The 19,895-nt window shown below is 43.3% G+C and overlaps 2 protein-coding genes across 2 annotated transcripts; one reads left to right on the top strand and one right to left on the bottom strand.

Annotated features, from left to right (window-relative positions):
* Positions 1-263: 263 nt before the first annotated feature.
* Positions 264-7,743, top strand: CCNA2 (cyclin A2). Its single transcript, XM_042812452.1, has 7 exons — positions 264-738; positions 1,071-1,183; positions 1,492-1,715; positions 2,239-2,443; positions 3,460-3,573; positions 4,082-4,215; positions 4,671-7,743. The coding sequence occupies exons 1-7, from the start codon at positions 264-266 to the stop codon at positions 4,717-4,719; spliced, it is 1,314 nt and encodes a 437-aa protein (XP_042668386.1). The 3' UTR covers positions 4,720-7,743.
* Positions 7,744-7,867: 124 nt separating this feature from the next.
* EXOSC9 (exosome component 9) lies at positions 7,868-13,287 on the bottom strand. The gene is made up of 12 exons (XM_042812429.1): positions 13,184-13,287; positions 12,946-13,040; positions 12,195-12,314; positions 11,990-12,092; positions 11,272-11,409; positions 10,815-10,897; positions 10,441-10,573; positions 10,237-10,325; positions 9,904-10,050; positions 9,341-9,528; positions 8,930-9,008; positions 7,868-8,105 (listed from the first exon to the last, which is right to left on the bottom strand). The coding sequence occupies exons 1-12, from the start codon at positions 13,247-13,249 to the stop codon at positions 8,024-8,026; spliced, it is 1,323 nt and encodes a 440-aa protein (XP_042668363.1). The 5' UTR covers positions 13,250-13,287; the 3' UTR covers positions 7,868-8,023.
* Positions 13,288-19,895: the final 6,608 nt, after the last annotated feature.

Below are 19,895 nucleotides of genomic sequence, written 5' to 3'. Positions count from 1 at the left end.
GGGGCGCGGCGCAGGAGCGGCGTGACGCTCCGGCTCCGCCCGCTGCGTCGCATGGAACCGCGTGACGCGCCGCGGGCCGCCGCCGCTCATTGGGCGATTCAATAGTCGCGGGCTGCTCGAACGGAGAGAGCGGCGCCGCGGCGCGAGACTCCGCGGCGGCGGGACGCCGGCACGAGCCGCCCATCCGCGTCCCCGCGCTCCGCGGCCGCCCCCGGCTCTTTCCCCTTCCCCGCTTCTCTTCCCCCCCAACCCCGGCCGCCACCATGCTGGCGGAGCAGGAGAACCAGGAGAACGTCCCTCCGGCCGCCAAAGCCCCGCCGCCAGCCGCCGGCACCCGCGTGGCGCTGGGGCTGCTGCGGGGCGGCCCGGCGCGGCCGGGGCTGGCGCCGCAGGTGAGCGGCGAGGCGCGGGGGGCGGCGGACGGGCGGGCGCCATCTTGGGGCGGCGGGCGGCTGTCAGGGCGGCTGTCACGGCGCGCTGACGGACCGCTTCCGCAGGCGGCGCGGAACGGAGAGGGCCGCGGCGCGGCGGCGGGGCAGCAGCAGCAGCCGCAGCTGCAGCAGCAGCCCTTCAGTATCTACGTGGACGAGCCCGACGGAGAGCGGCGGCGGCCCCAGAGGAAGAAGGAGCGGGATGAGGACGCGGCGGCGGACGCGCCGGGGCTGCGGGCCGCCCTCGGGACCCTGGGGGAGCGGCGGCCCCTGGCGCCCCTGGGCAACGCCATGGAGCTCAGCCTCGGTAAGCGGCGGCCCTGCCCCCCTCGGCGCCCGGGGCGAGCGCCCGGCTTGCGGAATGCGGCGCCGGCAGCGGGCCGGCCTGCGGCTGCGGAACGGAACTGGGGAGTCGGGATGGGACTGGGGAGCAGGACGGGGCTTGGGAGCGCGGCGTGCGTCAGGCGGCTGGGGAAGGGCCGCTTAGCGGGGTGAGCGGGACGCTTCCTGCTCTTGAGCTTCGGCTTCCCCACGGCCTGCTCGGCTCCCGGATGGCCGCCCGCCGGTCAGCAGCATCGCCCCAGCTGGTGGGGGGTTCTGCCGGGCCCCGTGTTATCGCGGCCCTTGCCTTCCTCCTAGATTCCCCGAGTATCATGGATATCTCCATCACTTCAGAAGCAGAAGAGAGACCAAACGTTAACAATGTACCAGACTATGTCAGCGATATCCACACGTACCTCAGGGAAATGGAGGTGAGGTACCACCTGTTCTCGTGTTTGCATATTTAGGCTGAGTGCATCTGAGGATAAGTTACTGCTGCAGTGACTGAGGTAAAGCTAGGAATAAGTCAGTCCCCTGCTTCCTCTTGGGGGTTGGCTGTGCTCTGCAGAGTGCAAGCTGCGAAGAAGATGATGGGAATGTAACTTTCTGAGTCCAGATTTACTGTTGCTTACTTGTGACCAGTTAAAAACAATCTAGATATGGTAAATTGAGCGTGAGTGACTGCTTCCCTACAGGCATCCAGTCCAAACTCAGTCTTGTCTGTCATCTGAACCTGCAGGTAAAATGCAAGCCTAAAATAGGCTACATGAAGAAGCAGCCTGACATCACCAACAACATGCGGGCTATTCTGGTGGACTGGCTGGTGGAAGTTGGAGAAGAGTACAAGCTCCAGAATGAAACTCTGCACTTAGCTGTAAATTACATTGACAGGTTTCTTTCTTCAATGTCTGTTTTGAGAGGAAAGCTTCAACTTGTGGGTACCGCAGCCATGTTGCTTGCATCGTAAGTGAAATTTCTTGATTGAAAATTCCACCTGCTGGTTTCATACTATTGGAAATCACATAGCTTTCATAAGATAAGTCTGTAGTTGTATTGTCTAGCAAGGGCTTCATAATAGGTTAAAAAATATAAAAGTGTGGCAGTCCACATGAAACTTTGCAGGTGAGATTGCAGGCTGTCTTTCTAGATTGGCTTAATGTGAAGATTTCCAGATGCAGGAGTGAAAGGCTTCTCAACAGTAATTAAGGCAATAGTAAGAAAATGTATGAAAAGACAACTTGGTTTTCTTCTGGAATTTCAGCAACTCTTAAGTCCTAAATTACTTAATCCCCAAATAACAGAATGTTGAAACTCTAACTTCAAATTCAGCTGATTCAAGACCTACCAAACTGAGTGCAGCAAACTTGCTTGGTCACTGTATCCAGGTACTTTGGGAGTCAGAAGATAATTCAGCACAGTGGTTTTCATGAAGTGTTGTTGGCTACATGATTCTCTAGTCCCTAACTGTTTCTGTTTCTCATGGCAGGAAGTTTGAGGAAATCTACCCCCCTGAAGTAGCAGAGTTTGTGTACATTACAGATGACACCTACAACAAGAAGCAAGTTCTGAGGATGGAGCACTTAATTTTGAAGGTTTTGTCATTTGATTTGGCAGCTCCAACGATCAACCAGTTCCTCACTCAGTATTTCCTGCACCAGCAGACAAATGCTAAAGTTGAGAGCTTATCAATGGTAAGGCTTGCTAGCTCTGTCTGTGGAACTGTAGAGTTCTGTCGTTAATATGCTTTACAAGAGCTGTATTTGTACAGACAAGAAGTAAAGGACTTTTTAGACTGGACTTTTCAATCTCCTAATATATTTAAGCATGTAATCTCTCTGGGAGACATCTGAAAAGTGCACACGATGTGCTGCGGGCTCCTCCAGAAGCAGTTCTGTACTGCTGGAAGCAAAAGTGTTGTTGCTGCTGTTTGAGATATTCCATTACTATTACAGTCTGGTGCTCCGCCTGCCTCCACATGAGTGCTTACTCAAAGCAGGCCAAGACTGCTGAATTTTAGTTTGGGATTTGTTTCCCTGCTACATATTTCTCATGTTCCTGTCTAAAATTGCCATACATGCACCTGCCCTCTCACTTGGGCAGAAAGGATTTTTATTTTTCCCCTCAAGCACTGAGCTGTACATCCAGAAGCCTGTTTCTCAGCAGAGCACAGGCAGTGACTCAGCTGATGTTATCTTAAAGCCTAACCGCATTGCAGGTACTGGAGTTCCTATATGAATGCCTTTGTCACATTGTGCAAAGGTCAGACCAAAGATTCTTTCTTCTTGACTTCAGGTGCCTCTAAGGATGAAATACACTGAAAAAGCTTGTATGAGAACAGTGTTGGACACTAGCTAACAGTAGATGCTATAAGATAAATATTTGGGGGTATACTCCTTGTGTTCTGTTGCTGTTCTGTGACTCTCAGAATCACAAGTGGTAGTATAGCATGCTCTCAAGTTTTCTGCATCATTGCCTGTTTAATATGACAATGAGTCATATTAAATGACTTATAAGTAAGCTTTTTCTCAAAGAGTATCAGCAGTAATCCAGTGGAACAAATCTGTGGGCTAAGAGAAGTGGGAACTGGTAGAAACTGTTCCTCCATTTGATGTTAGAAGCTTAAATTCCTGTCTAAACGAAGCTGCTTAAATGCTCTTCTACGTCTTTTTGGAAGCGGATGATTCACTTTCCCTTGTCTCCCTTGCAGTATCTTGGAGAGTTGACTCTAATTGATGCTGATCCTTACTTGAAATACTTGCCATCAGTAATTGCTGCTGCAGCATTTCATCTAGCAAGCTATACGATCACTGGACAAACTTGGGTATGTAACACTAAGACTTGAGCCTTCACATACCTTTATGCATGCTTAGTATAATTGAAGGAAGTTTTGAGTGCTGGGACCTACACTGTTGAGTTTTGGGCTGCTGGAGCTGGCAGCCCTTCCATACGAGTAACCTGTTAATGAAGGACTGCGGTATTTAAAAGATAGGGATGTACCTTTTTTGGGAAGGCAGGAGGCATCTATGATTGCACTGTGTTCTGTTCATCCTCCTCAAAGCTGTAAACAGCTTCCTTGGAATGAGGGAGCAGGCAGAAAGCCTAAGTAATGGAGACAAGGAATACTTGTGCCCTGCAAAGAATACAGTAGTTCTCAGGATTCCTGTAGACCCACAGGAACGCTTCAAATCTTGGCAGTGATTATTGAGCTGCTTTGTTCTTGAGATAATAACACTGCCAGTATACTGGGACAACACTGTTTCAACAGGGAAGCTTGAAAACCTCCACCAGAGTGACATGAACATATTTCAGTGTTCCTCCTTTTTCCTCAGCCTGAATCTCTGTGCAAGGTGACGGGCTACACCCTTGAACACATTAAGCCTTGCCTCATGGACCTTCACAAGACCTACCTCAAAGCAGCACAGCACACACAACAGTCCATAAGGGAAAAGTACAAGAGCACAAAGTAAGTATCTGCAGAGACGTGTGGTTAGCCAGTCTGCTCTGCCTGAGCTTAACTGGGGCTGGGTGGGTTAACTTGGGGAATCTAAAGTCACACCAAAGTGGTGTAAGTGAAGTGGTTGAAGAGACCCTCAAGGTCTTGCACAGTGCTTTGTTGAGCAATGTTTCATGTTCACCAGGCCTAGTGCCACTACTCAAACCGCTGCCTGAACTGGGTAGGTAGAAACTAGAAGACTTGACTTGGAAATTCCTACCATTGCTAGGCAGGAGAGCGTATGTAATGCTTCAAAAAAATCCATGCTGGTGTGGTGGCTGACATGCTCCAAAATGTTTCCAGCTGGCTGTGCCTTGTAAGCAATGTGCTTTACTGCAGTATCCATGTTATCTTTTACAGCAGAGAGCACTTCAGCAAGATTCCATCTTGCATCTCTTTGTGTTTTTTTTTTTTCCCTTCTCTAGGTACCATGCAGTATCGCTTATTGACCCACCAGAGACACTAGATTTGTAATAATCAAGAGACTTATCTTTTAAATACGTAGATGTATATTACAAGAAAATGATGTACAGTTTTTAAACATGGTTCAAAGTTCTAGGTATGATTACTCAGAATATTAATGCAGGTTTTGATGAGCTTAATTCTGAAGTTTGTTTTATGTGGTTTTAATGTAAATCTTTTGTACATGCAGTCTTCTTAAAATATGTAGCTATGTTTTTATAAGAATGTTCTCTTGAAGCACAGAAGTAACCATGAAGACCAAGTCAAGTCTGAGACTTACCTAATTATAGACTTAACAGTAATACTAGCAGTGCATTATTATTACAGGACTTTTTCTCCTTCCAAGTAAGAGAGACTTGAACTCCACAGAGGTATTTGTAGCATTTTTATACTCCCTAATCTAAGCTGAGACTTATTATGACTAAACAGCTACAGTACTGGAAGAAACTGTATTGCTATGAGGAGAACACCTTGCTGAAATTGACTTTTGTGAGGCTCTCTGGGATGTGCCGGTTACTGGAAGCCCTGATTTGTCTTTAATGGATTACCTGCTCTTCATCATTAAAGGTTCAGTACTCTGCTGCAGGAACTGCACAGCTGAAACTAGTGAACTACATATAGAAAATGGTCTTACTATAGTTATTTTCTAGTTAAAGTGTAAAACTGATACTAATTTTGAACCTGTGGAGTTCCCACTAATCCTTTAGCTTTCCCAATAGCCCATCAATGTAGTAAATAAACCTGCAGCCTGCTGACCTCTTTAGGGGTCATGGAACGATTATACTGCAGGAGAGTGAATTCCTGCTCTATGCCCGGGAGAGGAGGCAATGTCTTCTAGGGTGTGTGGGCTGTGTGCAGAATGGTACTAATTCTGTACATCCCTCTCAACTGGGAAGGATTCCTTCTGAGGCACGCAGCAAAAATGTAAACCAAGTGATCTTACTTTTCCTTAGTTACTGGAACGGCTACATGAACAATCTAGCGTGTGTCATTGGATAGAAATGAACATCTACCTTCAACCTGTATAAATGGAGTGATGCTCCTTGTACCTGCTGTTCTTTGTGTATGTAAAGAAGTGAGCGCAAGGAGGTGTTGGATTTAACTGAGCCATTTCTAGGTTGGCAAATAAACAAGTTTTATACCTGCTCTTAGCAGTCTTGCCCAATACCTTGAAGTCACTACCTCCTAGTAATACCATCTTAAATCAGCATTGTTTTTGATTCTTTTTGGCAAGGGCTGCCCCTTGCCAAACGTGCCCCTTAAACTTCTAGTTGATTCAACACTGGTTATCTGCACACCTAGCAGTATAAATTCTATGTGTGTGTGAAGCAGTGGGTGTGGGCTATTTAAAAAAGAAAAAGGAGATAAAATCAGCAGCCATCTATCAAGCTACCATCTATGCATTACTGTGAGACCATTCACAACACATCTAGATTCAGTTACTGAACACTTGCTGTTCTGTCCCACCCTACTCTGTGGTTCAAGCCCTACATAAACCAATTCAGTTACTAAACTGCTCTAGCCAAGTGACTCATCCAGTCAAGGCAAAAGTATGCAACAGAGGCTGCTCTTTAGCTAAATGTAAGCTTTTAGGATGTACTTTAACTCTTTCACATATTCTGAAGTTTAACAAAGAGCCATATTCTGCTGGTCGACCATGTTCTTCAGTAGTCTTCAGTTAGTTTAATTTCAATATCTTGCCACTGGAAAAGCTAAAATCAGTTGGGGAAGACCGCAGTATATCATGTCTACTGCTTAGTATTAGAAATGCTCTACCCTTGCAGGACAGGGAATATGTATATACAGGAACATGTGTGCCACAGTTGTGATATGAGCTTGTGACCTTGGAAGGTCAAATCAAAAAGCTGCATTGGTCAGTTCCCTTGAAGATCACAATGCTCTTTGTGAGAAACAGGCTTCTGCTTTCACCTTCCTGTGGCTTCTACTGGGTAACTTTCAAGACCGCTAAGAAGCATGAACAGTGGAAGAGGAGTTAATTTTAGAGAAGCATATGAATTATTTTCTGCAAAGAATAGGTATCACTGAAGTGAATGGACATCAGTATTACAGTATTAATTTACTGCTTAATGAAATGTCGCCTTTTTGGCGACATTTGAATGGAAGCCATTCTCTTACTGTTCCCATAGCACTGAAAAAATTTCTCCTTTGCTCCCTCAGCTTTGCTTTCAGCAGCCAGTATCTGATATGACTTCCTTTACAGCCTTAATAATGCCTTAGTCACAAGCTGCCATCTCTGCCTAGTATGCCTGCGTTCCTCTATGCTCTCTGACAGATGCAGTAATGTTCTTTTCCCTCTTTTCACTCTCTAAAGCTAACATGGGGGAAATATTCTAGCTCTCACTTCCACATTTTGATTAAAAAAAAAAAAAAAAAATCCCAGGTTGTGCTGTATTACTGTTTTGCCTATCCCCTGTACTTTCTCCCATTCTGAAATAAAGCTTCTTGGAATAGAGGATGTCAGCTGTTAAATAGGAAAAGAAGATAAGTAGTAGTGGTGGCAAAGTATACTACTTGTGTTCTTTAAAAAGCTTAGGGGCTTGTTGGAGAAAAAGAAACAACTGGTGTGCAGAATTTGTTGCAGAAGAACAACCAACCTTCACTCGCATCTGTGCTCTACAGTAACTTCGGTAGGGAAGAATTTACACTAAGAAAATGCACTGATTCAGCTCCTGCAGGGACAGGGCTTTCTGTGTTTGTCTCTTCCTACATCTTATTACAGCTTTGGTGGGGAGCAGTATTTTTTTCTTCCACTATTCATTTCTAAAAGTGATGCTGAGAAGTAACATCTGTGACAGCTACTTCCCTCCTGTTCATGTCATATAAAACTGAAAAAATAGTCCTACGTTACTCTTGTACACATGTGCATGTTTGTAATTTTCTTGGTTTTCAAGTTTGAGACATCCACTGTTTTGCCAGATATTAAATTCAGAGCCTAATTCTTTGAATATAATTCAAGAAAAATTCATGTCTGCGCATGTAATATTTAATTAAACTTTTCAAAAAACTATTGAGGTATGAGCTGCCTCTGTGTGGAAGTTCTACAGCCTCTCTTCTGACCAGAACTATGCATCATGTATGAGTGATTCACGTTGGAATGGTGAGTAGTCTGTGCTGCAGATGGACACTACCACACTTTCACTTACATTAACTTTTTATTTTAAGCTCTATACAATTACATAAAATATACAAAGATGCAGGATGAGAGTTGGGGTGGGAAGAAATAAAATTATCTACAACTATAAGTTCAGTAATAAAAAAAATGTCACATTCTATGGCATTACTGAAGGGGATGGCTTCAACGTGAAGCTCTCTTCTTTCTCCTCTTTTTGTTAAATGCTTTCTTACTTGCATTTTCTTGTTTCAAGTTGGTCTGTGGTCTGAGAGTAAACAACACTGTTTATCAAATGTCTGTACTATGGCATTCCATCTCAAAAGAATGGGTTTGTCATCTTTAACAGGACAACCACTCACTGCACTCAGTGCAAAGTTCAGTTTCTAGAAAGCATTCTAAATACAAGGAGGGTTACCGTGGCTAAAGTAAGGATACAACAGTAAAACAAACTTACTTGAGATAAAACTTAAGATTAGTTATAATGTAGCAGCTCAAATTCACCTTTAAGCTCTGGTTCCTTTTGGAGTGATTAAGACAAGTTAAATATCTGAAGAGCACAGGAGGCTGTGTGCCCCTGTGGTACCACCATGCTCAGGCAGGCCCAGGTCACACAAGTGCTCAGTGTGGTGGGGCTGTGCCCCAGCCAGCAGTGCTGCTATGGAGCGTATTTTTAAGAGAAACACACACTAACTTCTTACCCCATCACTCCTTATTTTATTCAAAGATGACTGCCTGAACTGGAGGTGGCCAGGTTGGATGGGACCCCAGGCAACTTCATGTAGTGAGTGGCAACCCTGCCCCAGGCAGGGGGTTGGAACTAAATGATTTTTAAGGTCCCTTCTGACCTAAGCCTTTCTAGGAGTCTGTGATCCACAATCATCTCAGACAGCAGATCAGCCACAATGACTGGTCACCCATGAGAGGAGCAAACTAGCACAGCTTTTAACTTCCTCACTCTGTTACATAATCTCCTTGATCAACCAAAACCTCTCCTGGCATGGGTAAAGTTCTGAGCATAGGCCATGAACATCCTGTTGTCAAGTATCCCTTACCAACTCCTTCCCCCTCTTAATTTCATATGGTGTTTACCTTGTTTTCTTTGGTTGTTCCTGTGGTTCCAGAATGACAACTTCTTCCTCTTCACTGTCAGACAGTACAATAGGTTCATCTAGAAGAAAAAATAATTAAAAACTGATCCAATATGTACAAACACCTTTTGTGACCATTAACTCCTGTGCTTTTTAAAGTGATACTCAGAAGTGGAAAAACAGGCTTACAACTACCAGTGCTTATTCTGGAGCTCTTCAATATACTACAGAAAACAAGCTTTCTTTTGAAGAAAGCAGATGTACAGGTGAAGTGAAAGTACCAAACAAGTATAACTTCCAAAAAGAAGGCGACTACAATGGTTCTTTCTTCCCAAGGGCATCTTGCACTTTTTAATAATTTACACTTGAAGTGATATAAAAAAATGCACGTGGTATCACGATAAATAAATACCTTTAGCTTCACTCATCATACTTGTATCCTCTGTTTCTGTTCTCTGGCATTCAAAAGCAGTAGCGCTGCTTTCACCTTCCTCTTCTGCTGCTTCTTCCCTCTCAGATTCTTCAAGGTCTCCCCATGCATTCTCTATTCCTTCCCCAATTTGGGCTGTGCCGGGAGTGTGCAATATTGGTTTGGCAAAACTGAAGCAGTTAAGAAAATCTTGGAGTTAGTAATTTCACTGTATAAAGGCAAAATAGTAGGTTTTCAGCTATAACTTTTCTCCCCAGGCCTCCAGTGAAAGTCAAGAAAGACTACTCTTTCTCCAGATAGTGTGACAACTAGTTACTTCAGCCCTGTTTTGCACTTTATGTTAAGAATTAATTTAACTAAAAGCAGTCAGAACTAAAATCAGTGTAAGGTTAATGTTTCCTCTGAAGGCTATGAGGCTACCCTCAGGTAGAACCATCAGATAGCTTGGTTGTTATGCTAGCTTCTAGAAGTGCTAATGCAGATAAGAGGAAAGAGTGTTTTGGTTTTTTGTTTTTTTCTCCTGGAATAATAAATAGAAAACATACACTTCTGAAGGAGGGTCAGCTTTAGTTATGATCTCTTCTGCTTGTTCTTCCACATCATTGGTATCTACAGCAGCACTGTCCATTTTGAAGGCAGTGATCTTTTGATTTGGTATAGATTCTGCAAAGCCAAACTTCCCACCTTCTTTCCTAGGCATTCAACAACAGACAGTATTTCAGGATATTTCACATTTATGAATATTTTTCAGGTATGGAAATACTTGCTATTTTAAATGATTACAAACAGAAATAACTTGCTGTGTTATTACAAACTGGCATTAACTTTTAAATTATTTCTTAAAAATATTTATCTCCATTTCTTCCCAAAAAACTCACCTAACTTTCTGGTCGTTCTCCAAAGCTTTCTGAATTAATTCTGTTATTTCTGCAACCTTAACAGCTGTTATTTTACTGCATCTCAGAACCTGCACGTTACATATACAATAACAGTTTAGAATCACAAAAACAAGACTTTTAAAATAGAACCATAGAACAGATCATAAGAGTAACAGATACTTAAATGTTTTCCTTGACTTTTACCTGATCTTTTAATAGCATAATCCCTCCACTAGACTGGATGGTACAAATTTCACGATGTTTATTCATGGCAATTACAAGGAGGCCATCCATTACACGTTCCTCTCGTTCATTTGGATCCACCAACAAATAAGTCCTAGAATCAAGTTTTTAGCATAAAATGACAACAGAAGTTTGAGGCTGACCTTGACTCCCCCATTACAATTTTCCGCCTATCTCTGGAAGCTGTTGAAGAACAGCAGAACACATACAAATGTGTTAAGAGATCTGTCTGTCAACATGAGTATTTTCACAATGTTATTGTCAGTCCTGCTAAATTGTTGTTACATAGGTTGTTTCTGTCAAGAAAGGCTTTAAAAAAAAAAATAAAATCTTACCCCTGCTGGAAGAAGGCAAAACTGACACAAATAGGCATGTGGTGGATGCTCAGGGGCACAGGATCACGCTCCTCAGGAGAGTACTTAGAAAAGAATTGGTCCAGAAGACAGTTACTTACGACATTCTATTTTAAAAGGATGTATTGTACAAGAGAGATTTAAAGAAACAGAAAGAAAACCTAAATATTAATTAAAAAAACCTTTTTTGTTCTTGTGTAATACTTTCTGTTTACTACTTATGGAGATAAACAGAATATTGCCATAAATTCAAACCGAAATAGTCTTACACTCAGCAGGCTTGCTTCACTATCTTTTTACATTTTGAATAGGAACACATTTATCCTACAGCTCTTTAAGCATCTTGAGTTTATCTGATTACATCAGTATATAATTCCTCCCTTTTATAAACCAACAGCTACCGGCAGTATGAGGCTTACTGCAACCTGGTATGACTTACCACTGTTACTTCTTTTCCTTGCACAGAAACATCTGGTCTGCGAAAATGGCACAGGGCCACGATTCCTGCTATGCTGGCAGCATCAATAATGTTACCATCATGATTTAACAGGTGCAGATCCACACGAATTTGCCAGACCTGAGGGAAAACACGCATAACTGCTTGGTAATGTGTAACATGATTCCACAGAAGCTATTGCTTTTCCAAGCCACTTCCAGTTTTTGAATACAAAAAGGAGCAGTTTACATTCCTCAAGTATTTGCTTAAGAAGTTAGGATGAAAAACCTTGGTATACTCAAGGTACAAGTCTGCTAGATTTAAAATGCTGGTTAATTTTGACAAAATAAACAACAGTTAAGTACAATTTAAACTTTGTTTTACAAAGAAATACGTTCATGTATGTACATTCCAACTATTCCAAAAGCACGTGTAGATCGTTAAGTTAAAAATACCCATGAAGCAAGAAAAAAATATTCAAGTCAAAAGTCCAGTATTCAAAACAAGATAGAGCACCTGAAAAAGTGACTTATGTTTAAAGTCATGAAATACAGTTACACATTATTAAATTCAAGAAGTGTTTAGATGTTGTACTAAGGGACGTGGCTTAGTGGGCAAATATTGGTGATATGTGGAAGGTTGGACTGGATTATCTTGGAAGTCTTCTCCAACCTTGGTGATTCTATGAAATCATCTGAAACTGGTAGTTTTTTTCCCCTACCTTTTCACCAGCAACAACGCAGAGGGATTCAGTATCTATACATTTGGAATTTCTTAGGCATCGTTCTATAAGTCTGTTCACTTTCACCAGTAACTCAGATTGCCTGTTCAAACAAAATTAAACGTAATTATGCTGTGCACTTGTGTGTGTCAGAACAGTGGTTCATATGTCATTCTCACCTGGACTTTTTAAGAAAGCTACATACCTGCCAGGTTCAAAGCCAGGCGCAGCCATCGGTGAGAGCTCAAGGTTACAGAAGAGTATACCTTCTGTAGCCCGATTTGGCTTCGGGGGAACAAGTTCACATGAGACTTGCCCAAGAACCCTGCAGAAGAAATAAACAGCTAGGCTACAAAGTTTAGCAGGAAAACACTTTACAGTGAAAACAAGATAGATACAAAAGGAAAACACAAGTGGATGTTTTCCCAACACATTTCTCATTGCTCAAGTTTCTCACTCAAACACTATTTAAACGCTAGTCAAAGATGAAAATAACTACATCTAGAAAGCAGAACATTCTTCTAACATCTAGAATTAAAGCAAGCCTCAAAATACTGGAGAACTGGAGTACTGCACCCAGACCTGGGGCCCCAGCATAGAGAAGATGTAGTTGCTGCAGTGGGTCTAGCAGAGGACCACGAAGATGATGATTGTACTGGAGCACCTTTCTTACAAAGACAGGCCGAGGGGAGAAGAGAAGGCTCCACGGAGCCCTCGCTGTAGCCTTCAAATACTTGAGAGAAACATAAACAGGAGAACCAATTGTTTACACGGTCTGATAGCGACAGTCAAGAAGAACAGCTTTAAACTAAAAGTGGGGAAATCGACGTTATTTGTCAGGAGTAAATTCCTCATTCCAAGAGTTGCAAGGTGCCGGTACGGGCTGCCCATTGACAGTGGATGCCCTACCCCCGGAGACCGCAAGGCGCGGACTTCCGCCAGCCGGCCGCTCCCACCTGGTCTTCCCCAGCTCCACCACGCAGCAGCCGTTCTCGGGCCCGAAGGAGATGCGCACATTGCGGTAGTCGTAGCACTGCCGCCCGTCCAGCCGCTGCGGGGACACACACACACAACACGGGGCGGTCACCGCATCACGCCGGGCCGGATGCGGCCGCAACGAGAGGCCGCGCCGCCCCGCACCTGAGGCGAGAAAGGACCGGGGCAGAATACAGGGAGGAGAGCCCGGCACCGCACCTTCCTCTCCTGGATGGCGCGCAGCAGGAAGCGCCGCTCGCAGTTCGACAGCGGCGTCTCCTTCATGGCGGAACGCGACCACACATACAGCGCGAGCTCGGCACGTCGCCCGCGCGCTGTGATTACGTCATCAGCACGCGGCGGCTGAAAGGCAGCAGCGCGCAAGCGCGGGACTTCAACCTCCCGCCTCGAGCCGCCTCGCGGCTGTGTGCGGCCAACGGACCTACCAACGGGCGCCCCCTGGCGGTGGGCGGGCTCGCGGTACTTCGGTGGAGGCGTCCACAAAAGGGCCGATCATCAGGGAAATCAGCCGGAATCAAAAAACTTGCATGTCAGAACCCAGGCAATCAGATTTTTCTCACGCAGAATTGTGGAGACATCTTAATTATGCTAGCTTGTATCTTTTAAAATCTTACTAACACACTTTAGAAATCTTAGTGTGAACAAAAACACGAGGGATGCTTCAGAAACATCAAGTTTGGTGCGCAGGGACACGTGTTGCCAATTTCTGTGCTGGATTTAAATTTCCAGAGTAAGATACACGGGTAGCATAAAAACGTTTAGTCAAAAAGAATAGGAGAATCTTGGCATAAGATTGCAAAGGCCATCTTTCTCTGACGACAAATGTAAGTAGTTTTATCAAATGGTACAACATGCGAAGCAGTACAAAGGAACAAAGCGATTTAACACTTGCAACTTTCCCTATAGCAAAAAATATGGTAACATTTTGAGTGTCTCATTGCTGCTATATTTCTGATTATCATAGACCCATTAAGGTTGGAAGAACCTCTGATATCATTTAGTCCAACCACCAACCCATGCCTGTGACAGCTCTAGACCACACCCCCTCAGTTCCACATCCGTCCTTTTCTTGAACAACTCCGGGGATGATGACTCCACCACTTCCCTGGGCAGCCTGTGCCAATGCATCACTACTCTTTCTGAGAGAAAATGTTTTCCTAATACCCAACCTGAACCTCCCCCTGTGCAACTTGAGGACATTCCTTCTTGTCATATCACTGTTACCCAGAAGAGGCTCACTCCACCTCACCACAACCTCCCTAGAGGCAATTGTAGAGAGCCATAAGGTCTCCTGAGCATCCTCCAGATGAACACCCCCAGTTCCCTTAGCTGCTCCTCATAACACCTGTGCTTCAGATCCCTCACCAGCTCCATTGCCCTTCTTTGGGCATGCTCTAGAGCCCCAGTGTCTTTCTTGTAGTGAGGGCCCTAAGACTGAACACAATACTCAAGGTGCAGCCTCACCAGGACTGAGAGAGAGGGTCAATCACCTCCCTGTTCCCGTTGGCTGCACTATTTTGGATACAAACCAGGTTGCTGTTGGTACACCGCTGGCTGTCAACTAACATCCCCAAGTCTTCTTTCTTCCATGCAGCTTTCTAGCATCTTCACCTCCAAGCCTGTAGTGTAACGTAGAGTTGCTGTAACTGAAACTCAGGATGTGGCACTTGGGCTTGTTGGAGCTCATAGCATTGGTCACAGCCCACTGACTCAGCCCATCCAGATCCCTCTGTAGAGCCTTCCTACTGCCAGGCAGATTGACATTGAAATAAACACTTCTCTTCAGTAAGAAATCTTCACTTTTATCGGAGTAGCCCACATTAAAGTCAACCTACCTTGCTATTTCTTTCCACATTTTCAATGAATCATAGAACGGCCTGGGTTGAAAAGGACCACAGTGATCATGAAGTTTCAACCCCCCTGCTGTGTGCAGGGTCACCAACCACCAGAGCAGGCTGCCCAGAGCCACATCCAGCCTGGCCTTGAATGCCTCCGGTGATGGGGCAATGGGGCATCCACAACCTCCTTGGGCAATCTGTTTCAGTGTGTCACCTCCCTTTGTGTGAAAAACTAAACTTCCTCCTAATATCTAACCTAAACCTCCCCATCTCAGTTTAAGACCATTCCCCCTTGTCCTTTGTGTTTTGTTGCAATAAATGGTTGCTCAGTAGGGCACCCAAATGAAAGCCAGTTTTGTGAAGCATTTTCATTTCAAAATGAAATACCTTTTCACAAAACTGTCTTCAGTTATTAGCATACTAAAAATGGCATTAAAAGGGTTTATTGGATGTTTCTAGATCATGCTACTCTAGTTATAGAAATATCAACCCAGACATACACTTAGAATTGCACCTCAAAGGAAAGTAAGAAAAATTCTGATCCCGGGCTTCCACGCTAACTGCCTTGCTCTGCCAGGCTGCAGGCAAAGTGCCTTTTGCTCTTGTGTCTCTTAACAACAGAGATGAGCAACTAACTGGGTGAGAGAGGGAGGAATTGCAATCTTGTTTCTTAGCAAATCACAACAATGACTTTCTTTCCCCCTCAAAGTAGCTGCTACACAGAGAGATTAATGCAGTAGAAAGGTGATACAGTAGTGTAATGGCAAAAGTAACAAACAGGACAGGAATGCTCTCCCGTCTCCAAGGATCCAGGTTTGCAAGGCAAAACTCCACAAGCAAAGAATCTCCAACCAGAGGTCCTTCCCCAGTGAGGGTCAGCCCTTAAATGAGGTCTAAGAGAGGTGCAGCCAGGCTCCTCCTCTTCTGGTCACACAGCTGAATTGCCTTCACCTGTGCTCCCAGGGCTGACTGGTAGTTCTTTCCCCAGGTGCTCAATCAGTGGTTCAAGCCATGACTCAATAGTTACCATATAATAGTTTATAACAATTTAAATAAAACTGCTTTTTTAAAAAAAAAAGAAATTGCATTTGTGGCACAAAGACAGTCAACAGTACTGCGAATCTTTTGTATTAGGTTTTCTTGCACTAATGCATGTTCTGTCAGAAACATTTCCAAAAGCATTAATTACCTCTGTTGCCTGGGAATAGCAAGGTAGATTTTTTGCTTCCAATATTGATCTTGCTCAAGGTTACTACACTGAGGCATTAGTAGTGAACTTTAGGAGGAGCTGGATGCGGTTCCATGGGTTTGGTGTTCCTTCCATGCAGAAATCAAGATGTGTGTGGGATGAAAATAAGTTTTCTCATTTGACTCACACCATTTTCTTTGCATAAAGTCTACTGTGTAGATTTTATGCCTGTATGCATGCAAGGAAGGGTGAAGAATTTCTTATGCATTAAGGAGGTATAAAATCCTATAGCACAGGAAACATGAAGCAAGCCACAAAGGAAATAAGGTCACCATCATAGCTTATTGAAATAGAAGTTGAGCTAGTACACAATTTCTACAACATTTCTGTGCAATAAAAAGCAGAGTTACAATTGTAATCAGACAATAGAAATACTTTGAAGCCAGGAAGAAAAGTCATGAGTGTATTGCACTGCAGAGTAAATAAATGAGTGAACAAATCACAGGTGCTCAGGCTGAACAGAAATTTTTAATAAGAAGAGCTTAATGATCTATTGTGCTCATATAGAAATGATTCTTCATTTGAGATGAATGCTCTGTAGACAGAAATGCTTGAATTGGATTATCTTATCAAACTGAACCGTGAGTGAAAATCACATTTGAAGACTGACGAAAAGAAAACAAGCTGCATCTGAATCTCGGAATCTTGACTGCAAGCCTCCAGCAGCTGCATTTTCTGGCCTTACAAAAAAAACATAAATACTTGATTTTCTCTTTTCATGGTATCCTTAGCTGTCATGTGCCCACACTGCTCAGTCGCAAGCTCTGCTCTCTTGTGTCTCCAGATACATGTTTACACACGAATGAACAACATGATGGATACGGTATTTCAGCACATAAAATTGCTTGGGAGCAATAATTTGCTTTTCTAAGAACCTCAGAGAGCTTGAAATAGATACAGTTTCACTGGAATGGGAAGGTCGGTAACCACTGCGTGCAATCAGCATGCAGGAATAAAACCTGAGTAGTACTGCCTGCTGCCCACATTGGTGAACCAGGAGCTGAGTATGCTGGCCTTGCTCCAGAAAAACACTTAAACAAGCTCTTTATCTGAAGCACAGCTGTAAGCACATTTGTTCTTTAGTTCTTAGATGGAAGGTATCATAACTTGTGCACAACTAAGATTTAGGAATGTAGTTATATGCTGAAGTCATTTTATTTCAAAAGAGGACCTGGAACAGTCACCAAACTATCTGAGTACCAGGTGAACGCAAGTTGGTAAAAACCTTTAGGCCATCTACTCACTGGATTTTCACTTTAATCATCTTTCATAGGCTAGATATCTCTGAGCACACCCCAGAATATTCTTGCTGTTTCTGCCCATACTGTAGCCTTCACATAATCTCCTGATTTATGAAGAGATTTTTTGCACCTAAGAATGAGTCCCACCCGAAGTTCAGACCCCGGAGCTCTTGCAATCCCTTTGGGAAAGCAGGAAGTATTTGCAGGGTTGGATTCTAGATCAGCCATGGAGTTGGAGCAAAGAAATGAGATCCCCTTTTTTTTGCTGTTGCTGCCTGTATCTCTGCACTTTTCAAAGACTGACCTGAAATGGCTGAACTGCTGTCCTGTCACTGTGTGAGTGTGCTTAATTAATCTGCAATGTCGAGTCTCAGCACAGTAGCTAAATACCAAGAGGTCTGCCATCTCTACATCATGCGATTTGTCACTGAGCCACAGAAGTAAGCACTTCAGTTTGGCACTGCGAGCAAATTGCACTCTGGAATGTATTGATAAAATTCATAGTGGAAAGCAGTAAGTTTAAAGAGTCATGTTAAGCTGAAATTGTTATAGCCAGCATGGAAGGCTCTGAACAAATAAAAATAAGTCTGCATTAGGATTTTAGTGTTGTTCAAGATTTTAGAAGCATCTTTGAATTCAAAGGAGTCTGACACTTCTTTACACCAAATCTGAATGGGAGCAATTTTCGATCATTTTGGAAAATAACAAATGTCTGTGAAGTAGAAGCTATTGTATACTTTCACATAGAGTAGGCAAAAGTCAATTTAAATGGTTTTAAAAAGAGCACTTGCTCATAACCTGGTCTCGAATATTGCTTGTCAGAAACGTTGAGTTAAACACCGGGTTCTTAGCTTCAACAAGATAAACAACAAGGAGCGAGACTGTTGATTTGGATTTTATTTTCCTATGGGAAAAGAAGACAAAATGTTTACTGATATTATGTGTGTTCTTACCCACAGATCAACACTCCCTCAACATAGAGGAAATCCTCTTCTGAAAACACTGCAAGTCACAGCTGATCTGTGAGAGATGGCAGCATTTTTTGTAATACCTAGGGTCATTTTTCTCTTTGGAAAGCTGGATTATTTTGAATAATCAAGTTCAGTGTTGTGCTACCCTTCTCATAATCCACAGTGCTTTCAGGTACGAGTGCCGAATCATACTGCTGATGGAGTATCTGCAAGGTGCTCAGATACTTTAGCCTGGATTTCTGCTGCCAATTAATTGAATGTGCCCACCTTTGCAGCTCCAACCAATCAGTCTCATCCCCATTCCCATGTTCTCCAAAATGCTGCTGTGACTCAGACAGATAATTGAGTGAATAGGTGTGTTTGGTTACAAATACATGAGGAAAATCTCGCTATGCTCTTGTTGGATTGCCGGCTGTGACCAGGCTAGAATAGTGTGTCTTGATGCAATTACAGGAGAGGTGCTATCTGTCCCAGTTTAAGTAGGATAAATAATAAATAAGCAATTTAAATCATTAAATAAAAGCTGATTTTTTAAAATTAGTTCTCCTCCTTATTCAGCTTCCCTGTATCTGTTACAAACCAGAAATTAATCTTGATCACATGTTCATTTGAAGCACTGAAAGTCATTGCTTTTTTTCAAGCCACAGCAGCTTTCTGTTGTTCTGTCTGGACAGCCTGTTCTGACAGTAATCAATCTTTATACTAAAGTCACAGAATGATAGGATAACCCAAGTTGGAAGGGACCCATAAAGATCATTGATTCCTGGCTCCACGTGGGACCAGCCTAAATCCTTCACTTAAATCAGAAGATGCGTTTTTGGAAATGTATGGATATGCCCCTCATATTTACAAATGTATCTTAAAGCATGGTCATTACTGAAGTGTAAAAGCATGATTCAGAAGTACTTGCTGCTGTGTATCACAGCCACCTGGAAGGCATCGTATCACCAGTGTCTGTCATACAGGAACTCCTGTTGGCCTGATCAAATGGTCTGTGCATATTAAATACAAGTATTAGTTCTGCCCTATTTCCCAAAGATACTGATTCTCAATTCCTTGGGAAGAAATGCTGATAAGAAGATCGTGTTTTGAATAGCTTGGTTCCTCACTGATAATACAAGTGAAAAGGGAGGGTTTGGGTTATTGAGGCTGAGAATGCAGAGCAGGGATGTGTGAGCACTGGGGAATGATGGACTCCGGTGGCTCTCCTTGTTATACCAGGTAATATTTGTTTCAGTATTAATGATGTTAGAATGAAGTTTTGCTACTTCAAGAAAAGGTGAATAATCATTTTCTCAAATTACTTCAAGCTGTTTACTAAACACTGTTATTAACTATAGCGACTAAGATCCAATGAAGATTGAGTATGAAATGGTAACTCAGTGCAAGGTTACCTGGTTGGTTCTAATTTACACTGATGACATGTGCATATTGAAGATTTTGGGATGCTTTGTAAAGTAGAATTTATGCATTTATCTTACATCTTATTTCAGGAACTCACACCCTCACTGTGGTCCTGACAAAATATGGAATATACATAGCAATGCCCATATTCACTCTGTTAATTTTCAGATCTGACTGTTGTAAATCCACAGAAGTGTTGGGGATGTG

This window comes from Centrocercus urophasianus, unplaced genomic scaffold, assembly GCF_019232065.1.
Source record: "Centrocercus urophasianus isolate 14NV4802_14NV808 unplaced genomic scaffold, USGS_Curo_1.0 seq_13, whole genome shotgun sequence".
NCBI classification, from domain to species: domain Eukaryota; kingdom Metazoa; phylum Chordata; class Aves; order Galliformes; family Phasianidae; genus Centrocercus; species Centrocercus urophasianus.
This window is presented reverse-complemented; position numbering and strand designations above follow the sequence as displayed.

What these genes read in the sequence shown, in the direction of transcription:
- CCNA2 (XM_042812452.1), top strand. Translation starts at nt 264, where the DNA reads ATGCTGGCGGAGCAGGAGAACCAGGAGAACGTCCCTCCGGCCGCCAAA. An exon ending in CGCCATGGAGCTCAGCCTCG is followed by an intron (nt 739 to 1,070) that starts GTAAGCGGCGGC and finishes CCTTCCTCCTAG; the next exon opens with ATTCCCCGAGTATCATGGAT. An exon ending in AAGTTGAGAGCTTATCAATG is followed by an intron (nt 2,444 to 3,459) that starts GTAAGGCTTGCT and finishes TCTCCCTTGCAG; the next exon opens with TATCTTGGAGAGTTGACTCT.
- EXOSC9 (XM_042812429.1), bottom strand. Translation starts at nt 13,249, where the DNA reads ATGAAGGAGACGCCGCTGTCGAACTGCGAGCGGCGCTTCCTGCTGCGC. An exon ending in GCGCCATCCAGGAGAGGAAG is followed by an intron (nt 13,041 to 13,183) that starts GTGCGGTGCCGG and finishes GTGTCCCCGCAG; the next exon opens with CGGCTGGACGGGCGGCAGTG. An exon ending in TTTGCCTTCTTCCAGCAGGG is followed by an intron (nt 10,574 to 10,814) that starts GTAAGATTTTAT and finishes ACTTGATTCTAG; the next exon opens with GACTTATTTGTTGGTGGATC.